Source organism: Notolepis coatsorum (assembly GCF_963971535.1).
Source record: "Notolepis coatsorum genome assembly, chromosome: 5".
Classification (NCBI taxonomy): domain Eukaryota; kingdom Metazoa; phylum Chordata; class Actinopteri; order Aulopiformes; family Paralepididae; genus Notolepis; species Notolepis coatsorum.
The window spans coordinates 165652860-165672854 of record NC_140169.1 but is presented as its reverse complement, the minus strand read 5'-3'; the positions used below and the strand labels follow the sequence as shown (position 1 = coordinate 165672854).

Here is a 19995-nt window from a genome sequence, read left to right as displayed (position 1 = left end):
GTTGCATTGATTTGTTCCATAAATGCAAACCGTTCACCATTAGGGCCTGATTTGAGAGGATGAATACAGCATTTGAATATTGGCCAAACATTTTGAAATGCATATGGTGCAAGATGAGATTTGTTGATTGAAGGCACAAGTCAAAGAAGCATAGTGGGTCTAATTGTGATGCATATGCCTGTGTATAAGCAGTTTGTTATTAAAATGAAAAAAGAAAAAAGTATTTTATGGTATCTTATTAGGAGGGGGTCCGCGAATTTCATCAGAGATGTTTGGGGGTCCCTGGGGGGAAAAAGGTTGGGAACCACTGCACTATACTATAGTATAATATACACTATACTGTAATATAGTATACACCATATTGTAGTATAGTACAGTATAATATACACTAGGGCTGTCCCCTACTAAGGATTTGTATAGTCGATTTGTAGTCGCCAAAATTAGCCGATAGTCGACTATAAAAAATAAAAATAAATGCAATTTATATAATTTTTTTTTTTATCATTCCATTTGGGCTGTGGGGGTGCTTAATGTCTGAAGGAGTCGACTGAAGGCTTCTTGTCCTCTGCAAAAGCATGCAATTGGTCCACTGATGGATACATCTTGATATTTGTCTAGTCTAGTGTGAAATCCTCTTTCAGTGCCTCTGTGCCTGTTTTCTTAGGCAGTTAGCCTCTGGTATGCATGCCATTAGCATTAGCCACGCTTATAGGCCTCTTTTCTTTTGGAAAGAATGATAAAAAAATATAATGTTAAAAAAAAAATATATATATATTATTATTATATTATTTTTTTTGCAGTCGACTAAGAGGTTGGAAGTTGACTACGGCTCCTTTCGATCGATTAGTCGACTATTCGACTAATAGGGGTCAGCCCTAATATACACTATACTGTAGTATAATATACACTATATGTAAGGGATAATGTATAGCTACGAGGTCATTGTCGCAAAATAATTGACCGACACAGTGTTCTAAACGCAGTGAAGGTCAATTATTTTGCGACAATGACCGAGTATAGCTATACATTATCCCGCTTATTACATGGCTAACTTATTAACAATATACGTAATTCATTTTACACCATCGACAAGATGAGATCAAATGCAGACTAAGGCTGAGCCTGAACGTTCGTTCGTTACGCTGGCATTCTGATTTTAATTAATGGGTTCGAACGTTCGAGAAAAAAAAAAAGAAAAAAAAGGAGGCGTGCGAGGTTGAGTCGAGGTGAGGATAGAATAGTCTATTGGATGAGTGTGGCTGGCTTTCGTGTGACATCACGTCCGTGAGCGGGAGAGTCAACCAGGAAATTCAAATGACTGCAGTGCTAATGGTTGTTGTCGAAAATCTATAATAATCACAGATACATTCAGTCAATACTGGACAAAATGGATTTATGGATTGGATACACATTTATGGAAATTTCAAGCCTGCCAGACCAGAAAGCTTCGGTTATTCCAATTCATACGGCGATGTTCTACCGGGCCGGGGACAAAAAGTGAGTGCGTTATTATATGATATTATTAGGGATGCACCGAATGGGAAATTATTGGCCGAAACCGATACCGAAAATAGAAAACAGTTGGCCGAAAACCGAAAGGCCGAAAATGATTCATAGAATAGATTTTTTTTACCAATGTTGTGGAACATTATGATTATGGAAAAATATATGATTATGGCAAAACTTTACTTAAATAATAAATAATCACTATTATGGGTCCATAAAACATTTATTCAGCACTTCTGAATGCATACAGTACATTAATTCCATCTTTTCTCTGGCTGCCGCAGCGGACATCTGTGCTCTACTGAGCGCACCTTTCTAGTCCCCAGCTGAATGTGCTCGCTTGACTCGGCACAGTAGACGCGCGACAGACATGAATGAATGAATGAATGAATGAAAACTTTATTAACAGATTGCAGAATGGGTACAGTACAGTACAGCTCAATACATACAATTGTTAAGGGGATGCAGACCAGAGAAAGACTTTCGTCTTGTTTACATCAGGGTCCCCCATTTTCAGTTCATCGTAACATATATGACATACATGACATACAGATAGACAGTACTGCTACATCTATACATTTATGACATACCAGATTTGCAATTACAGTACTGTTTGTGATACAAAAAGAGTCCAGAAAGAAAAGAGTATATACATTAGGCGTAGAAACTGTACATTGGATTGGGTAGGTGGGGGTGGGGGGGGACTGTACATTGGAGGTGGTTGGGTGGGTGGGGGGGGGGTTGGGTAGGAGTGGGGGGGGGGGGGGGGGACACTGTACAACTGTACAAACAACACTGTACATTGGATTATTGACAAGACCATACTTGGTAATTTACTGTACATTGGAGGGGGTTGTGTTCGGACATTTACAGACAGACAGCGTCAATGTGAAAAACACAATCCCCCCCCCCCCCTCTCGCTCTGAATAATATGCATATTAGATCACTCAGTGATTAACCGCGACGGGCATATAGTAAATAAGGATATAAAAGCATGTTAAAGACGCATTTATTGGACGCGCTGCGCGCAGAGTTTACATAGAAACAGCGCGACTCCCGACAGCACAACATCATCACAACAACACGCGAATAATATGCATATTAGATCACTCCTACCGCGACGGGCATAATAGTAAATAAGGATATAAAAGCATGTTAAAGATGCATTTATTGGACGCGTTGCGCGCAGAGTTTACATAGAAACAGCGCGACTCCCGACAGCGCGACATCATCACAACAACACGCGAGGTTGTTAGGTTGTTTCTGTTTCGGTGAAAAAACTCTTTCGGCCGAAAGCCGAAAGGCCATTTTTTGGCATTTTCGGCCGAAAACTTTCGGTGCCGAAATGTCGGTGCATTCCTAGATATTATGTTTGACTGCTGTCTTTTCCCTTTATTTTCTTCTGAGTGCTTTGTTTAATTACATGTTTACATGAACAGCCACCACTGTAAACAAAAAAAATGTCACGATAGACTATGCAATACCGCCCTCCGTAGGATCTATAATAATACAATTAATTAATAAAAAAAACGAACGTTCGAACGTCCGTTAGAAAAACCCTGGCGAACGTTCGAACCCTAAAAACAGGGTTCGGGGACAGCCTTAATGCAGACGCAGTTGTTCTGTTGCTCCTCGTCATCGGCAGGTGTGGACGTGATTGCACCTGATGTAGTGCAGCTGTGCGAGATAAAGCTGGGAACGAGGTTATAGCTTTCGTGACTGCGATCAAAATGCTTGATTGTGATTGGTCAATGCGCTCTGTTGCCCCTAACAGCGGTCATTATTGCGCGTTGCCCATAGCAGCAGTGAATTATCGAGAAATTATTGACCGCTGTTAGGGGCAACCGAGCGCTATTGACCAATCACAATCAAGCATTTTGGCGAATGTTAAAACGCCATGTAATAATATACAATATACTGTAGTATAGTATAATATACAATATACTGTAGTATAATATAAACTATACTGTAGTATAATATAATATACAATATACTGTAGTATAGTATAATATATACTATAATATAGTATACACTATATTGTAGTATAGTAGATTGTAGTATAATATACACTATACTTAGTATAGTATAATGTAATATACACTATACTGTAGTATAGTATAATATACACTATACTGTAGTACAGTATTAAAAACAGTTTAGTGCCGTGTTAGTGCAAGTGGTATAGTAGTAGTACAGTATTAAAACTGTGTAGTGCTGTGTTAGTACAAGTGGTATAGTACAGTATTAAAACTTTAGTGCTGTGATTACCTGTGCCTTGCTGTGTGCTGTGTTGGTGTTTAGTGCTGTGTTGGTGTTAGTGCCGTGTTGGTGTTTAGTGCCGTGTTGGTGTTTAGTGCCGTGTTGGTGTTTAGTGCTGTGTTGGTGTTTAGTGCCGTGTTTAGTGCTGTGTTGGTGTTTAGTGCCGTGTTGGTGTTTAGTGCCGTGTTGGTGTTTAGTGCCGTGTTTAGTGCTGTGTTGGTGTTTACTGCTGTGTTGGTGTTTAGTGCCATGTTGGTGTTTAGTGCTGTGTTGGTGTTTAGTGCTGTGTCTGAACGATTCATCGATTTTAAATCGAAATCGCGATTTGGAATGATGCAATTAGCAAATCGCAAAAAAAAATTAAATCGCAATTTTTTTTAATCTTTTTCATTTTTTTAAATTTATTTAACCAGGAAGTCCCATTGAGATACAAGATCGGTTTGGGAGAGGGAGGTAAGGGGTTTTAGATGGTGTGTTGTGAAGTTTAGACTTCAGAGAGGGAGAGTAAAGTACAGAAAAAAAGGTACCGTTGGGGACCGGTATCGATTCCCAGGTCAAAAGAGAAATGTTCAGGCTCGGTGTCCCGAAAAGACCCACCGCGTAGGCTAGATGCAAGCCGCATTTTACAATAAACCTCTGTGGGGCTGCTTAAAAAAATAATAATTATAATCGCTGTGTTGGTGTGTAGTGCTGTGTTGGTGTGTAGTGCTGTGTTGGTGTTTAGTGCCGTTGTTGTGAAAGATCAGATTAAACCGAATATATATATTTATTTATATATATATATATTTAAATAGTGTTTGTATATCGTTTGATATCCCCTGTATATTCCTTGTACAATATGCACTGAATATCCCTTTAGTCTACTAAACAGCCCATAATAGTTTCATTCTACCATTGGACGAGAACCTGGCGCCAGGTTGCCATACCCCTAGGTTCAAGTTCAATCGTGCCGCCCAACATGTCGTGGCAAGCCCCGGTTCCGCGCAGGAATATGTCTGGCGAAATACGAATGGTACTATTTGTTCATAGCGCATATATATATGGCGCAAGTAAAGTAGAACTTTCTTTTAGTCCAGTTCTTTACCCTCCAACAGAGTGACAGACGCGAAGCCTCACCCACGACGCACGTGTGGTGTAGTAAGGCCTACTTGGCCTCAGAATAGGCATTGAGATATCGTTTGGATTAATAGTTGAATAGTCATAGTTTGGCACTATACCGTCGAGTTGGACGTATTCTATTAAGCTAATAATAGTCTATTTATGTATGGTGCATCGTTCGGTTAGAGTTATAAAGTTATCAGTACCCCCATCGTTCCTGACGTTATCTGGACGCTTAACCAGGCTGGGCAGACCCCTAGTGGTGCTTGCATCCGAGGAGCTCCGGGCCAGGGCGACTGGACCTGTATATTGGATTACTCTACCCGGACGACGGCGAGCCTTCCACGGCTTGGATTATGCTTTGGGTGCTTTGATTATTCCATGGATAACGGCCAACACTGCGGAGTGTTGGAACTACCCCCCGGAGAGGACTCCAGGTGAGACGGCGCTCTACACCAGTGAGGTCGCCTCACGTCTCTCCGTTGTGGACCGGCAGCTACCGTCCACCAGAGGGTCCAGCTGTATTCGTCTGCGGACCGAGGTTCTGTGGGCACCGTGTTCAAGACTTTGAATTCTCCCAAGAAACCGTCGGCCAGATGGGATACCGCCAGCGGCTTCTCTAACCCCCCCCCCCCCCCTCCTACTGTCTTACAACCAGCGGGACCCCCCCCCCCCTTAGTGTATCCAGCTATAATCATTTAAGTACCATCGCTATCGTTTCCTAAATATCCAGGTTGTATACTTACTCCCTGCGTAACCAGAGATTGGACATTCAATGTTGATTTACCTACGAATACTCATTTGCCATACAAGTGCATATTTCAAATCATAAGTGTAAACAAGTGAACGTTGTATATACCTTTTGCTATATTAAACCTTCGATTTGTACATTTGTGTGGATTCGTTTCATCAGGTGGGAAAGTGTTCATCATACTTATATCATGTACTGGATGGCCAGAAGTTAAAGTACAAGAGGTAGTGGTATTAAATACCATATCTAACAATACAGTCAGGGAATTGTACCCCTCAGTTACAGCAGTGTTGGTGTTTAGTGCTGCGTTTACCTGTGCCTTGCTGTAATCATACTTCTCAGGATGTTCAGCCATGTATTTACGAAAGGCATTCCTGGTGTCCTTCTCAGGGGCGACTATATAAGCAGTCTGACCTTTACTGTCCCTGTTGAAAACATTAGCATAATAATAATAATAATAATAATAATAATAATAATAATAATAATAATAATAATAATAATAATAATAATAATAATAAACGTTATTTGTATAGCACCTATCATACAATAACTGCAGCTCAAAGTGCTTCACAGCAGAAAAAAGACAAATTATTCATTAATTAATTTGCACACAAATTCTATGGCAGTTTTAAAATAGACAATAATATAAAGGTAAAATAGAGCAGACAGAGTAAAATAGTGCAATAGTGCAGTGCAATAAAATAGTAGAATGGAATAGACAGAGTAGAATTATGCAATAGTGCAGTGCAATAAAATAGTTCTGAATGACTGTTTTAACAGTTTAAAACCATCTTTACCTTCCCTTCCCTGTCTTCCCTCCTGTTTAGATACCCACTTTGACCCCTCAAACCTCCCTCTCAGGGCAAACCTCCCAGTAGATATTATGTCTCCAGGATTAAGCCAGAGTTTTCATAAACCTCTCTCACCGGACGGCTGGGTCTGCCCCGGCGTCCATCAGCAGCAGCACCACGGCCTTCTGAGCGGCGGCTGAAGCCACGTGCAGCAGAGTGAAGCCCGAGGAGTCGATGGGCTTATTGAGGAGCGCCAGGGGCCCCAGGGAGACACCGGGAGGCTGCAGATGCTGGGTCCTGCCGCTCCCCTCCCCCTTCTCCCCCTCCACCCCTCCGCCTCCTCCCGTCTCCTCAGGCAGGATGAGGAGGAGGCTGTGCAGGGAGTCCACGTCCCCGGTCTTACAAGCCGTGTAGAGAGCGTCCCTCATGCCGTACTCCCACGCCTCATCCTCAGCCTCCTCTGGGAAGACAAAGAGAGTCGAGTCAAGAAGCTGAGGACGTGTGCGCTCTGTCCTGTCTGTAGGGGGGGGGGGGGTCAAGAGGAGGCAGGAAGTGAGGTGCTCTGTCCTGTCTATAGGGGGGGGGGGGGGGGGGGGGGGGTTCGAGAGGAGGCAGGAAGTGAGGTGCTCTGTCCTGTCTGTAGGGGGGGGGTTAGAGGAGGCAGGAAGTGAGGTGCTTTGTCCTGTCCAGAGCCGTATAATTAAGAGTTCCGCCACTCCGACCCACCTTCGTTGTTATCGTGGAATGCGGAAGTAAAGCGCCTCAGGGGTGGTCCGTAGTTCAAGTCTCAGCTCAACGCCATGCATTTTCATTGTTGCCGAGCGGCACTCGCTGGTAAGTTTACTTTACTTTTACTACTTTGTACATTTTAACGCATTAGCAGACCACTCATGGATTTAGTCAATATTGGTATTTTATGTAGCAAGCTTTAGTTAATGTTGATCGTAAGTTAATAGCTGGTTAGATTCTAAATGCAGTTAAGAACGTTACCATACTGACGTGACGTTGGCCTAACATTATATTTACCAAATTATTTGCAGTTATTATATTGGTGTTCATTAGTTTATCATTGTTTATTAGATTTATTGTTAAAGTGAGCAACACGAGATAGACTGGTCTTCATATAAGGTACAGTAAGGTTATAATATAGACAATAACACATGACACTAGATAGACTGGTCTTCATATAAGGTACAGTAAGGTTATAATATATAGACAATAACACATGACACTAGATAGACTGGTCTTCATATAAGGTACAGTAAGGTTACATAATATAATATATAGACAATAACACAGTGGATACAGACCTGTCTGGCTCTCCTCTCGTGGTCTTGACTCTAATGAGAGACGTGTCCCAGTCATTTGGAGTTGTGAGGTTGATTATTATTAGTAGTAATGTAGTTTGTATATTATTAGTAGATATGTAGGTTGTATATTATTAGTAGAAATGTACAGTCTCCTCCCCACCGTATGTATATTTCTCTCCCACCCACCCCCTCCTAATGTACAGTCCCCTCCCCATCATATGTATATACTCTGTCAGGATCTATGGGTAACAGTACTGTATATTTGAATACCGTTTATGTCACAAATGTATCAGTACTAAATACCTGTATGTCCCTATGCCATAAATGGCATGTATGTTGTGTATGTCATAAATGTCAATATGAATTGAAAATGGGGGACCCTGATGTAAGGTACATTTTATTTATATAGTGCTTTTCCAGATTAAAATCACAAAGTGCTTTACAGGCAGTAAAAGGTTAATCAGAATAGAATAACCACACATGTTACATCACATACAAGATTGTAGAATACTTCAAAAAATAAATGAAGTAAAATACAATCACACACACACACACGTTATACCACATACATGATCAATTAAAAGCCTCACTGTATAAAAAGGTTTTTAGACCTTGTTTAAAAGACTGCACACTAACAGCAGACCTGATTTCATAAGGTAGCTGATTCCATAGCTTGGGTGCTACGAAGCCCGGTCACCCTTGGTTTTCAGTTTGGTCCGGGGGACGACGAGCTCTCCTTGGTCGGAGGAGCGGAGAGCCCTATTAGGGCAGTAAGGGGTTATAAGCTCAGCAATGTAGCTTGGGGCTTCACCCTTTAAAGCCTTGTAGGTGGTGAGCTCAATTTTAAAAATAAAAATGTAAACAAGACAAACGTCTTTCTCTGGTCTGCATCCCCTTAACAATTGTGTGTATTGAGCCGTACTGTATTGTACCCATTCTGCAACCTGTTAAATAAAGTTTTCATTAATTCCAGGAGCCATGCTGTTGTCTGGTAAGATGGAGGTCGTTGTTCCTGCTCCACCATGAATTTCAGGCCAGCACTTGTTGCAAAGAACCCGGACACATTGAACCTGTTGTGGAATATTTTAAATGAGTCAAACAGTGAAACTGTAGAAATTCAGATGAGTCAAATTGTATCAAAAATAGAATAGTTTATTATCTGTTTTTATGGCCATAGAACGATTATGCACAAGATGTGTGTTGTTGTAGAGTGCATGAGCAACTCCATAACTCTATCTCCCTGTTTTGTTTTCTAGGATAAATTACCACTATAATGACGTGCATGTGTCCAGTCTGAGGTGAGCAGCAGTCGTGACAGAAAGGCCCTAGCACTACAAACAACAGGATTGGAAGACTGGACCTCTACATGGACATATTATAGGCCTATAATAATAAAAAAATTTGTGGAATGCTGCTTGCCTTGTATTTTTTCTACTGTTGACCAAACTTCTTTCTTGGCTTAATTGAGTAGTATCAATGGTTACAGTATGAAATGTAAATGCTAAGAAATGCAGAGTAAACAGCTTGATATGATATTCACTGCATTTTCACATGTGCATGTATGAATGTCTTATATAGCATTAGGATGTGTAGAAGCACAAGTCTCTCTGCCACTCCCCTGAAATGCTATTATATATATTGAATATAAATAGCCCACATATAATGTGGGCTGATTAATACAATGATGCTTGATTGTGTAACAACTGGTGATATGGCTAATGTAAAATAAGTCAGCTAGCACAGCTAGCATTTAACGTTAGAAATTGCCGTCATCGTCTAGTGATATAATGTAAATATTAAAGTAGCAGATATGTAAATGATATATCGCAACAGTGATCAATGCACATTGTATTAATAAGTACCAAAAATTGCTGTAACAGTAGTAGCAGAGCCGTATAATTAGTTCTGCCGTTCTGTACCGTTGAAATCAAGTTGACAGGAAGTCAAATTGGAACTACCGGTAGCTACGTGAGCCACGTGATATCCTGTCGGCGAGATCAAAGCGTGTCGCAACTCTCAATTATACGGCTCTGGTCCTGTCTATAGGGGGGGGGGGGGGGGGTTCGAGAGGAGGCAGGAAGTGAGGTGCTCTGTCCTGTCTATAGGGGGGGGGGGTTCGAGAGGAGGCAGGAAGTGAGGTGCTCTGTCCTGTCTGTAGGGGGGGGGGGGTTGAGGAGACAGGGAGTGAGGTGCTTTGTCCTGTCTATAGGGGGGGGGGGGGGGGTTCGAGAGGAGGCAGGAAGTGAGGTGCTCTGTCCTGTCTGTAGGGGGGGGGTTCGAGGAGACAGGAAGTGAGGTACTTTGTCCTGTCTGTAGGGGGGGGGGGGGGGGTTTGAGGAGACAGAAAGTGAGGTGCTTTGTCCTGTCTGTAGGGGGGGGGGGGGGTTCGAGGAGGCAGGAAGTGAGGTGCTTTGTCCTGTCCATAGGGGGGGAGGGTTCCAGGGGGCAGGAAGTGAGGTGCTTTGTCCTGTCCATAGGGGGGGGGGGTTCGAGGAGGCAGGAAGTGAGGTGCTTTGTCCTCTCTGTAGGGGGGGGAGGGGGGGGGGTTCGAGGAGACAGGAAGTGAGGTGCTTTGTCCTGTCTATAGGGGGGGGGGTTCGAGAGGAGGCAGGAAGTGAGGTGCTTTGTCCTGTCTGTAGGGGGGGGGGGGGGGGGGGGGGTTCGAGGAGGCAGGAAGTGAGGTGCTTTGTCCTGTCTGTAGGGGGGGGGGGGGGGGGGGGGGTTCGAGGAGGCAGGAGGTGCTTTGCATTTGCGAGAGCAGGGAGGGTGGCAGAAAAGCAGGAGAGACAGAGGCTCAGGCTTTCCCCTATTTATGTCCAGCGCAACATTGTTCCCATAATCCAACATTGTTTCCATAATTCAACATTGTTTCCATATTGGAAACTTGGAAAATTACCCAGGAGGGTAGATATGTGCTTCCTGGTTACAAAATATTACTTGGAACTAGAGATGTACGATATTATCGGCCTACCGATATTGGCATTAAAATGTAATATCGGAAATTATCGGTATCAGTTTAAATGTTAATTATTTATTATTATATTTAAAAAAAAATACATTTATTTAACCTTTATTTACCCAGGCAAGCAAGTAAGAACAAATTCTTATTTTATTTATTGTCAAAAGTATGCATAATGTTGCGTTAATTCCACAACAAGAGATATGTAATGTTAATTACCTGAAATTATTCCGTTTTTTGGGGGGGAAACCCTGCATATATCGGTATCGGTTGATATCGGTATCGGAAATTAAGAGTTGGACAATATCGGTATATCGGATATCGGTTTTTGGAACTCACTTGGAAGTCAGTAGAACTAGACGTTTTCTCTCGTCAGAAATTGGATGTCGCCAAGACCGAAATATCAATAAATAACACACAAGGCCACTTATTTTTGTCGTGAAGTGCAAAGGAGTAAAACATTTATTTTAAATTAAGACAAAAATAAGGTTTAAAAAATGTGCAATAGCAAAATATACCTTAAACAGCAATGTACAAACTCATCTGAATACATTGACCTTTTGACATGAAACTGTATGACCTGACACCTTTGCATCCCGACTCTGTACTAAATTCATCGGAACACATTGACCTACTCAAACTGTTCATGGGAACTTGTCACCTTTGCATAAAACATCTCGTCTGCACCCTGAGCCCTGAGTTGAAAACTACCTATTCTATTCTCAAGAAAGCGAGGTGCCCCAGTCGCAAAAACCGCATCCTCAGGAAACCGGCTACATCCGGCTTCCGTTTGCAACAGCTCTCTCGACTCGGCGGTTTCATCAGCTCGGGACGCGTCTATACTTTCCACAACAAACTTGTGTTTCCGCGTTCGAGTTTTGCGCTCTGATTGGCCAGGTCATGTGACATGTGCGCCAATCGTGGGACGACAAGTTCTGCGCCTATTTCCGGGTCGAACAGCCTGCAAACTACCTAACGCCTAGTTTATCACTGGTTAAGCTTAGGCGACTCTTTCGCAGTTGGTTAAGGTTAGAGTTTGGAATCAGGGCAGGCGTTCTATCGCCATTAACCAACTTCGAAAGAGCGCCTAAGCTTAACCATCCAAAAACTTGCGGTCCCACGATTGGGCGTACATGTCACATGACCTGGCCAATCAGAGACGCGGAAACACTAACTTTGTTGCGGAAAATATTCAGGCGCTCGGGACTCTGCATATAAGCCCTGATTCTCAATGCTCTCGTGGCACATGTCTTTCAGCAGATCACCTGTTCTGTCAGACTGTGTCCAGCTGTTTTGCTCCAGCTGCTCAAATAAAACCAACAACGGAACTTCCATTTGTTTCCTTTTCATCTTTATTTCATCAGCTCTATCGAATCTCTTATCATAAAAATATTTCCATTACAAATGGCAGTACAAATACTAAAGCGTTCGTAATGCCACTACATGTCATAACCAGGCTATTAGCTGATTTTTACATTTGTGGTTAACATTGCAATGAATGCCATGAAGCATAAACTAGAAGACTGAAGATACAAACTGTAAACTGTCGTTTACAACTTGAGACGGGTTCATACAGGTTCAAAAGTGCGAGCGGGTCCAACTCATCACTGCTAGGTGAACACAGAGGTGAGCCCCTCCCGCCGACTTGTCTTACACAATTTGTAAGTCGCTTTAGATAAAAGCTTCGGCTAAAAGCTTCGGCTAAAAGACCCGACAAGTGGCTCTGGCCGTGAGTTTAATAGACCTGTTCGCTGTCCAAGTCAGACTCACCAAGGAGGCAAAAGGAACGTAATCCTTGGTCAGAACAACGGGGGCGGGGCAGACTACAATATATTTGCATTTGTTAGCCATGCTAGCGCTCTAAAAACAATCAATCCATGCCAAAGCTAGATAGATATGTAAAAGGTGAAAGACTCACACTCACACAGCCGTGTTGATTTGGCTAAATGACATCCAGACGTTTTCGTTTGAAACACCTTTTAGTCAGGGGAGTGCCATGGATGGTGGTTTCTCCATAGAGCTCCATTATAATTCTAGTCAGGGGAGTGTGATGGTTTCTCCATAGAGCTCCGTTATAATTCTAGTCAGGGGAGTGTGATGGTTTCTCCATAGAGCTCCATTATAATTCTAGTCAGGGGAGTGCCATGGATGATGGTTTCTCCATAGAGCTCCATTATAATTCTAGTCAGGGGAGTGCCATGGATGATGGTTTCTCCATAGAGCTCCATTATAATTCTAGTCAGGGGAGTGCCATGGATGATGGTTTCTCCATAGAGCTCCATTATAATTCTAGTCAGGGGAGTGTGATGGTTTCTCCATAGAGCTCCGTTATAATTCTAGTCAGGGGAGTGTGATGGTTTCTCCATAGAGCTCCATTATAATTCTAGTCAGGGGAGTGCCATGGATGATGGTTTCTCCATAGAGCTCCATTATAATTCTAGTCAGGGGAGTGCCATGGATGATGGTTTCTCCATAGAGCTCCATTATAATTCTAGTCAGGGGAGTGCCATGGATGATGGTTTCTCCATAGAGCTCCATTATAATTCTAGTCAGGGGAGTGTCATGGTTTCTCCATAGAGCTCCATTATAATTCTAGTCAGGGGAGTGTGATGGTTTCTCCATAGAGCTCCATTATAATTCTAGTCAGGGGAGTGTCATGGTTTCTCCATAGAGCTCCAATATAATTCTAGTCAGGGGAGTGTCATGGTTTCTCCATAGAGCCCCATTATACTTTTAGTCAGGGGAGTGTGATGGTTTCTCCAGAGCCCTGTCATACTTTTTTTTTAGCGCAGCAGCTCGCGCAGGTAAAGGGGGCAACTTAGTCACGTGACTCAGTTGGTATTGCTGATTGGCTCGAACACGGTATGTTTGTATACAGCGAACACGTCTATAGCATTGCTATGTGACAGGAAAGCAGTAGGGGGCGCCACCTCACCTTCCTCAGGTTGGTTCTTCTTGCTCGGTGGTTTCCTCCTGCCCTTGGTCTTCTGAGGTTTCTCCTGGAGGATGACCTCTGTCTGTGGAGCCTCGTCTCCCTCCAGCTCTGCCAGGTATCCCTCCCGCTCTGCCAGGTCTCCCTCCAGCCCTGCCAGGTCTCCCTCCAGCTTGTTCTCCTCCCCTGTGTTCACGCCTGGGGCCAGTGGTGGAAGAAGTACACAGTTCCTTTACTGAAGTAAAAGTAGAAATACCCAGACAAATGAGTACTCTGGTAAAAGCAAAAGTCCTTGCTAGTATTTGCTATTCAGAAAATACAACAATATGCAGCACTAACACCACGTGATGTTTGTGTGTGTCCATTGACCTCTAAAGGTTGTGTTAAAGTGGTGTCTGGTCCAGTTATGCTGCTCTGATTAAAGGTTATGTTAAAGTGGTGTCTGGTCCAGTTATGCTGCTCTGATTAAAGGTTATGTTAAAGTGGTATGTGGTCCAGTTATGCTGCTCTGATTAAAGGTTATGTTAAAGTGGTGTTTGGTCCAGTTATGCTGCTCTGATTAAAGGTTATGTTAAAGTGGTATCTGGTCCAGTTATGCTGCTCTGATTAAATGTTATGTTAAAGTGGTATGTGGTTCAGTTATGCTGCTCTGATTAAAGGTGATGTTAAAGTGGTATGTGGTCCAGTTATGCTGCTCTGATTAAAGGTTGTGTTAAAGTGGTATGTGGTCCAGTTATGCTGCTCTGATTACGTCCTCTTGAAGTTGACAGGCTTCAAATGTGAAAGTATATAATCTTCATACATTTCTTATTTTGTATATATGATGTCTTCTATGCAAAATCCTTCTCTTCAAAGTAACTAGCAACTGATGGGTTCAGATAAATGTAGGGGAGTAGAACAGTACAATATTTCCCTTGAAATGTAGTGGAGTAAAAGTATAAAGTTCCCTAAAATGAAGGTAGCTCGCTATTGTACTTGAGTAAAAATACTTAGTACCACTGCCAGGTCTTGGACTTCCTGACTGGCAGACCCCAGGTGGTGAGAGCAGGCAACTGCACCTCCTCATCCATCACCCTCAACATAGGGGCCCCCCAGGGCTGTGTTCTGAGTCCCCTCCTCTACTCCCTGTACACACACGACTGTGTGGCTCAGCGGAGTAGCAATACAATCATCAAATTTGCTGACGACACAGTGGTGGTGGGCCTGATCTCTGCCAACGACGAGAGGGCCTACCTGGAAGAGGTCAAGGTCCTGGCGGGATGGTGCCAGGAAAACAGCCTCTCCCTGAACGTCAGCAAAACAAAGGAGATGATTGTGGACTTCAGGAGGTCGGGGGTCAAGGACTACAGCCCCCTCAGCATCGACGGGGCACCGGTTGAGAGAGTCAACAGCTTTAAGTACCTCGGAGCCTACATATCCGAGGACTTGACATGGACCACACACATTGACAGTGTTGTGAAGAAGGCACGACAACGCCTCTACTTCCTCAGGCGCCTAAGGAAGTTCCAAGTCAGTCAGAAGATCCTTAAGAACTTCTACTCATGTACAATAGAGAGCATCTTGACCGGCAACATCACCTCCTGGTTTGGGAATAGCACTGCACAAGACCGAAGCAGACTACAAAGAGTGACACGTTCAGCCGAACGCACAATTGGAGGGGGGCTCCCCACCCTCCAGAACATTTACAACAAGCGTTGCAAGGGCAAGGCTAAGAGAATCATTAAAGACTCCAGTCACCCGAACAACTGCCTCTTTGAACTGCTGCGGTCAGGCAAGCGATACCGGAGTCTCAAGGCGAGCACAGAAAGACTCAGAAGAAGCTTCTATCCCCAGGCCATCAGGCTGCTAAACGAACAATGAATGAACACTACACAACAACAACCACCAAACGCACATAGCACACACATCCACACGCACACACTCACTTTAAACAAACACACTGTAGCACCCACTCCACACACTTTATAGCACACACCCACTTTAAACAAACACACTGTAGCACCCACTCCCCACACTTTATATTTATTGATGAAGGATTGCACTACAACTCGTACACCTTACTGTAAATTGTACCTAAAATTGTACCTCATCCCATTTCTGCTTTGCACTAGATAGTACTGTACATTAGTACACTGCATAGTATTGTATATTATATGGTAACTCAGAACATTGTACATATGTCTATACCGAACACTGTGACCTCATTTTTCTTCTTCTAAATTACATGCTATATTATGTTATTTGATACTATCTTGTCTAGCACAGTCTCTGGAGCGTAACAGTAAGAAGCATTTTGTATGAAAGTATTCTGTACTTCTGTATGACAACTATTAAAGAACTTGAACTTGAACTTGGGGCACAGGGACAGCAACCATGGAAACCACTTTTAGTGTGAATTATACTTTAGAACTTTACCCGCAGTGCTGAGATTTACAAAGGAATTACATGAGGAATTACTCATTTAAAGCTACAACCCTGAATGTATCCATCGGTCCATATAACCACCCAACGTTAGGGTACATCAGTGGTTCCCGAAGTGTGGGGCGTAACCCCCCCTAGTGGGGCGCGGAGGTACTGCAGGTGGGGCGTGAAAAAAAGAGAAGAATATTAATTTAGCCTACTAAAACTGATAAACGCCAACGACAAAAAAAATTTACAGACTGCCATTTTTGATACAGAACACATTCAGAAGCCTAAATACGTTTGGCCAAAAAAGGTGGCAAATTATTAGGCAAATTATTATTATTTGAATGAATCCTATCCTACTGTAGGCCTTCCAACTTCCAACTAATTAGGCATAATTATTTCACAGTGGCACAGGATCATTTAGTTCATTTAAAAAAAATATATAAAACTATAATTGTGTCTTGTTGTGTTAATCTTGTCTCGTTAGTAATAGAGGAAATTTCATGTTTGTAGCCTAAAATGAATTCTAGCCCACATCTAGGTGGGGACCAGGTTAGGTGGGGCTCGAGAATATTTCGAACTACCCAAGTGGGGCCTGATTGAAAAGGTTTGGGAACCACAGGGTTACATCAACATAACGCATAGCTTATAGACAACAAGCCAATAGTGGGCCATACTGCTTGATTTTGTACATCAAAAATACTACTGATTAGGGGTGTAAAGGTACACATAGCCGAACCGAACCGAACCGTTTCAGTGTGTACCGTACCGAACGGCTGTGTAGTGTACCGAACAAATACAACGGTATGTTAACCACTAATGACCGCCCACCGGGGGCTGTTTTTTTCACAATCTAATATAATTATTATTATTTTAAAAAATGTGTACAAGTCGATTATTAATTTCAATATAGAATATTAGTTGACAGCCCTACAAGTACAATTAGTTACTGCACACTACATCACCCCTGAGTGGAACATGGAAAGCCAAACTTTCCCCCACTGTACCGAAAACCTGTACCGAACCGTGACTTCAAAATCGAGGTACGTACCGAACCGTGGTTTTTGTGTACCGTTACACCCCTACTACTGATTGTTTAATGCTTTGTGTTTTATGTACGAGTTCTGTTCCAACGTGGTTTTGTATGTCTGCCAACAGGGACCTCGATGGAAATACGTTTTTTTAAGGACTTTAACGAGTTTCATTCCCTGACAACCTGTGTTTTGAATGTATATGATTTATGCATGCATGTTTTAAATTAAGTTTTGTCTAATAAAATTAAATAAAACCACGGATTGGGCCTTTCAACACATGGGACACACCCTTGTTCTCCATTTTGTTTCCCTCCTTCTTCCTCCTCCTCCTCTTCCTCTGCCTGGAGGGGTAGATCTCGTGTTCCCGGAGGTCCAGCGTCCCCAGGCTCATCTCAACCGTCTCCAGCTGCTGGCTTCCGCAGTCTTCCTCCGAGCTACCATCATCGTCATCATCACAACCATCATCTGCCACGAGTAAAAAGAAATGTTGCATCAAATGTTGCACAGTATTAAATGGTGAGATTTGTACAGACGGCATCCCAGTATAAGATAAGATATTCCTTTATTGATCCCCTTGGGGAAATTCAGGCATCATAGCAGCATGGGGGAGGGGGCGGGGAGGTACAGGTAGTAAATACAAGCAGTGTAGACAATATAACAAATCAATATACTTAACTAACTAACTAATTGAAGTATACAGTATTCACATAAGATGCAGTATGCATAAGGTAGTGTTATTGTCCTTTTTAGGTTCCTAGTTGTAGTAGTCGAATGTCTGGCAGCAGTCCCTGCACACTGTTGTGGAGCCTGATGGCCACTGGTATGAAGGACTGGCCGAGGCGGTTAGTTGAGTGTCGGGGGGGGGTATAAGTCTGTGACTGATATACACTATATACACTGTATACATTATATATACACTGTTCTTATCTTAAAGTAACACGCCTAATATTTTGAAATTAGCTTACCGTCTTCTCCAGAAAGACAAGAAGATATATACCTGTGCGTTCAGTAGAAAATCTGGCTGCACGTTAGCCTAGCTTAGCACAATGAATGGAAGCGGACATGGCCGGTTAGCCTAGGCATTGTCCAACTAACACCTCTCCCGAAGGCTAACCGGGCCATGTCCGCTTCCATTCATTGTGCTAAGCTAGGCTAACGTGCAGCCAGATAGCTTTCTACCAAACGCACAGAGAGGAAACTGGAATCCATCTTCTTGTCTCTCTCTGGAGAAGACGGTAAGCTGCTTTCCCAAAATGTTGGCGTGTTCCTTTAAGTCAAAGCTACAGAGGACTACATTATACGATTCTGTTCTGATCTTAACACTTTCACTGCCACACTACAGAAGGTCAACCCTTTACTATCACACTACCAACGGTTAACCTTCTGTAGTGTGGCCGTGAAAGGGTTAACCTGCTGTTGTGTGGCAGTGAAAGGGTTAACCTTCTGTGTATTGTCTCAGTGAAAGGGTTAACCGTTTGGTAGTGCGGCAGTGAAAGGGTTTAAGTCAGAGCTGATCTACAAACTGTTATAGGGAGGTGTAGTCTGACGTCACTTTAGTTTCCTGCGCGGTCCACCCATATATATTCATCATGGGGAAAATGTATTATCGGCTATTGTAATAATTCTGCCTCATGAACATGAACACAAAATGAGTTCCCTTCCATCACTAACATTATTGTTTAAGCATTTTTGGTTGAAATAAAAGTATACGTAATTTTTTTACGATTAATTGCAAATTGTTTCATGTTGAGCTATAGATTGTGGATGAATACACACAGAAAGGTACACCGTGCCAATGTTCATGCGTTATTTGTTTTAAACGAGACGATTTAGAAATGTGTCCATTGGAAATACATTGCGATTTCAAGCGAGGTGGACCGGCCGGAAACAACAATGACGTAACCACTACACCTCCCTATATACACCTCAGCCTTGTGCAGACTGAAAAATCAAGCCCACAACTTATATATCTAAGAAAGAGAGATATAAAACAACATCCACACACAAACCATTTGTCTCCGGATCAGGGTTTGGTGGCGTAGGTTTGGCAGCTTTTTTCCATACTTTCTTAGAGGGACTCAAGATGGTGGAGACCTCCGTCTCTTTGCCTGTTTAGAAGGTTCACAAGGGTTAAAAGGTTTGAAACAATTATAAAACATGTATAAAAGTAGGAACATAACTCAAGATGGTGGAGACCTCCGTCTCTTTCCCCGTTTAAAAGGTTTAAAAGTAGGAACATAACTCAAGATGGTGCCATGTACAACATGGTGGTTATTGTCACGGGTGTGCTGGTCTACAGAACTCGGTTACTACAACCAAAGCACACGGGTGCCAATTGAGTTGACCCATCTTAAGCCCGCCCTCTTTTCTTGATCCTTCAATCACAACTGTTGTAGTATAACTGTATATTGTATAGCATAGTATTGTATAGTAGTGTACATAAGACCCAGTGCCTCATCCGTAGCTAACACTGTATTGCACTATGGCAGGACCTTAGCATGTCTTTTACCATGCATATTTTTTTTTAAACTTTATGTACATTATACCTGTTACGTCTTATTCTCATTACTTGTATTATTGCACAATCGCTGCGGGCATGACCACCCGCATTTCACTGTATGCCTTGTATGCCGTGACAAATAAAACTCTTGACTTGACTTAACCCTTAAACGAGGTTTGTTCGAGAGAAGCAACAGCTGTGATTGGAGGTTTGAGAAAAGAAGGCAGGGTTTTAAGATAGGTCAATTATAGCCTGCTGGGTAACCTATAATGTGTCGTCTACGATGAGACAACAGGCAGACAACACACTATTCATCCAAGTACGTGGTGTTGACTCTTAGCATAGACATGGACAGTGGAGAGAACATGATGTACTCTCTGTATCTCTTACCATAGACATGAACAGTGGAGAGAACATGATGTACTCTGTATCGCTTTAAATGTGGCTCT

At 42.7% G+C, this 19995-nt stretch overlaps 1 protein-coding gene across 2 annotated transcripts in view; it reads right to left on the bottom strand.

Annotated features, from left to right (window-relative positions):
- ankzf1 (ankyrin repeat and zinc finger peptidyl tRNA hydrolase 1) overlaps positions 1-19995 on the bottom strand; it is a 65573-nt gene that overhangs the window by 26681 nt on the left and 18897 nt on the right. For both annotated transcript variants that reach the window (XM_084315245.1, XM_084315246.1), the window contains exons 9-13: positions 19056-19154; positions 17335-17511; positions 13610-13804; positions 6541-6865; positions 5928-6039 (exon numbers count right to left, since the gene is read on the bottom strand). In XM_084315245.1, coding sequence (XP_084171371.1) covers positions 5928-6039; positions 6541-6865; positions 13610-13804; positions 17335-17511; positions 19056-19154 — 908 coding nt within the window. The remainder of the gene's footprint in view (positions 1-5927; positions 6040-6540; positions 6866-13609; positions 13805-17334; positions 17512-19055; positions 19155-19995) is intronic.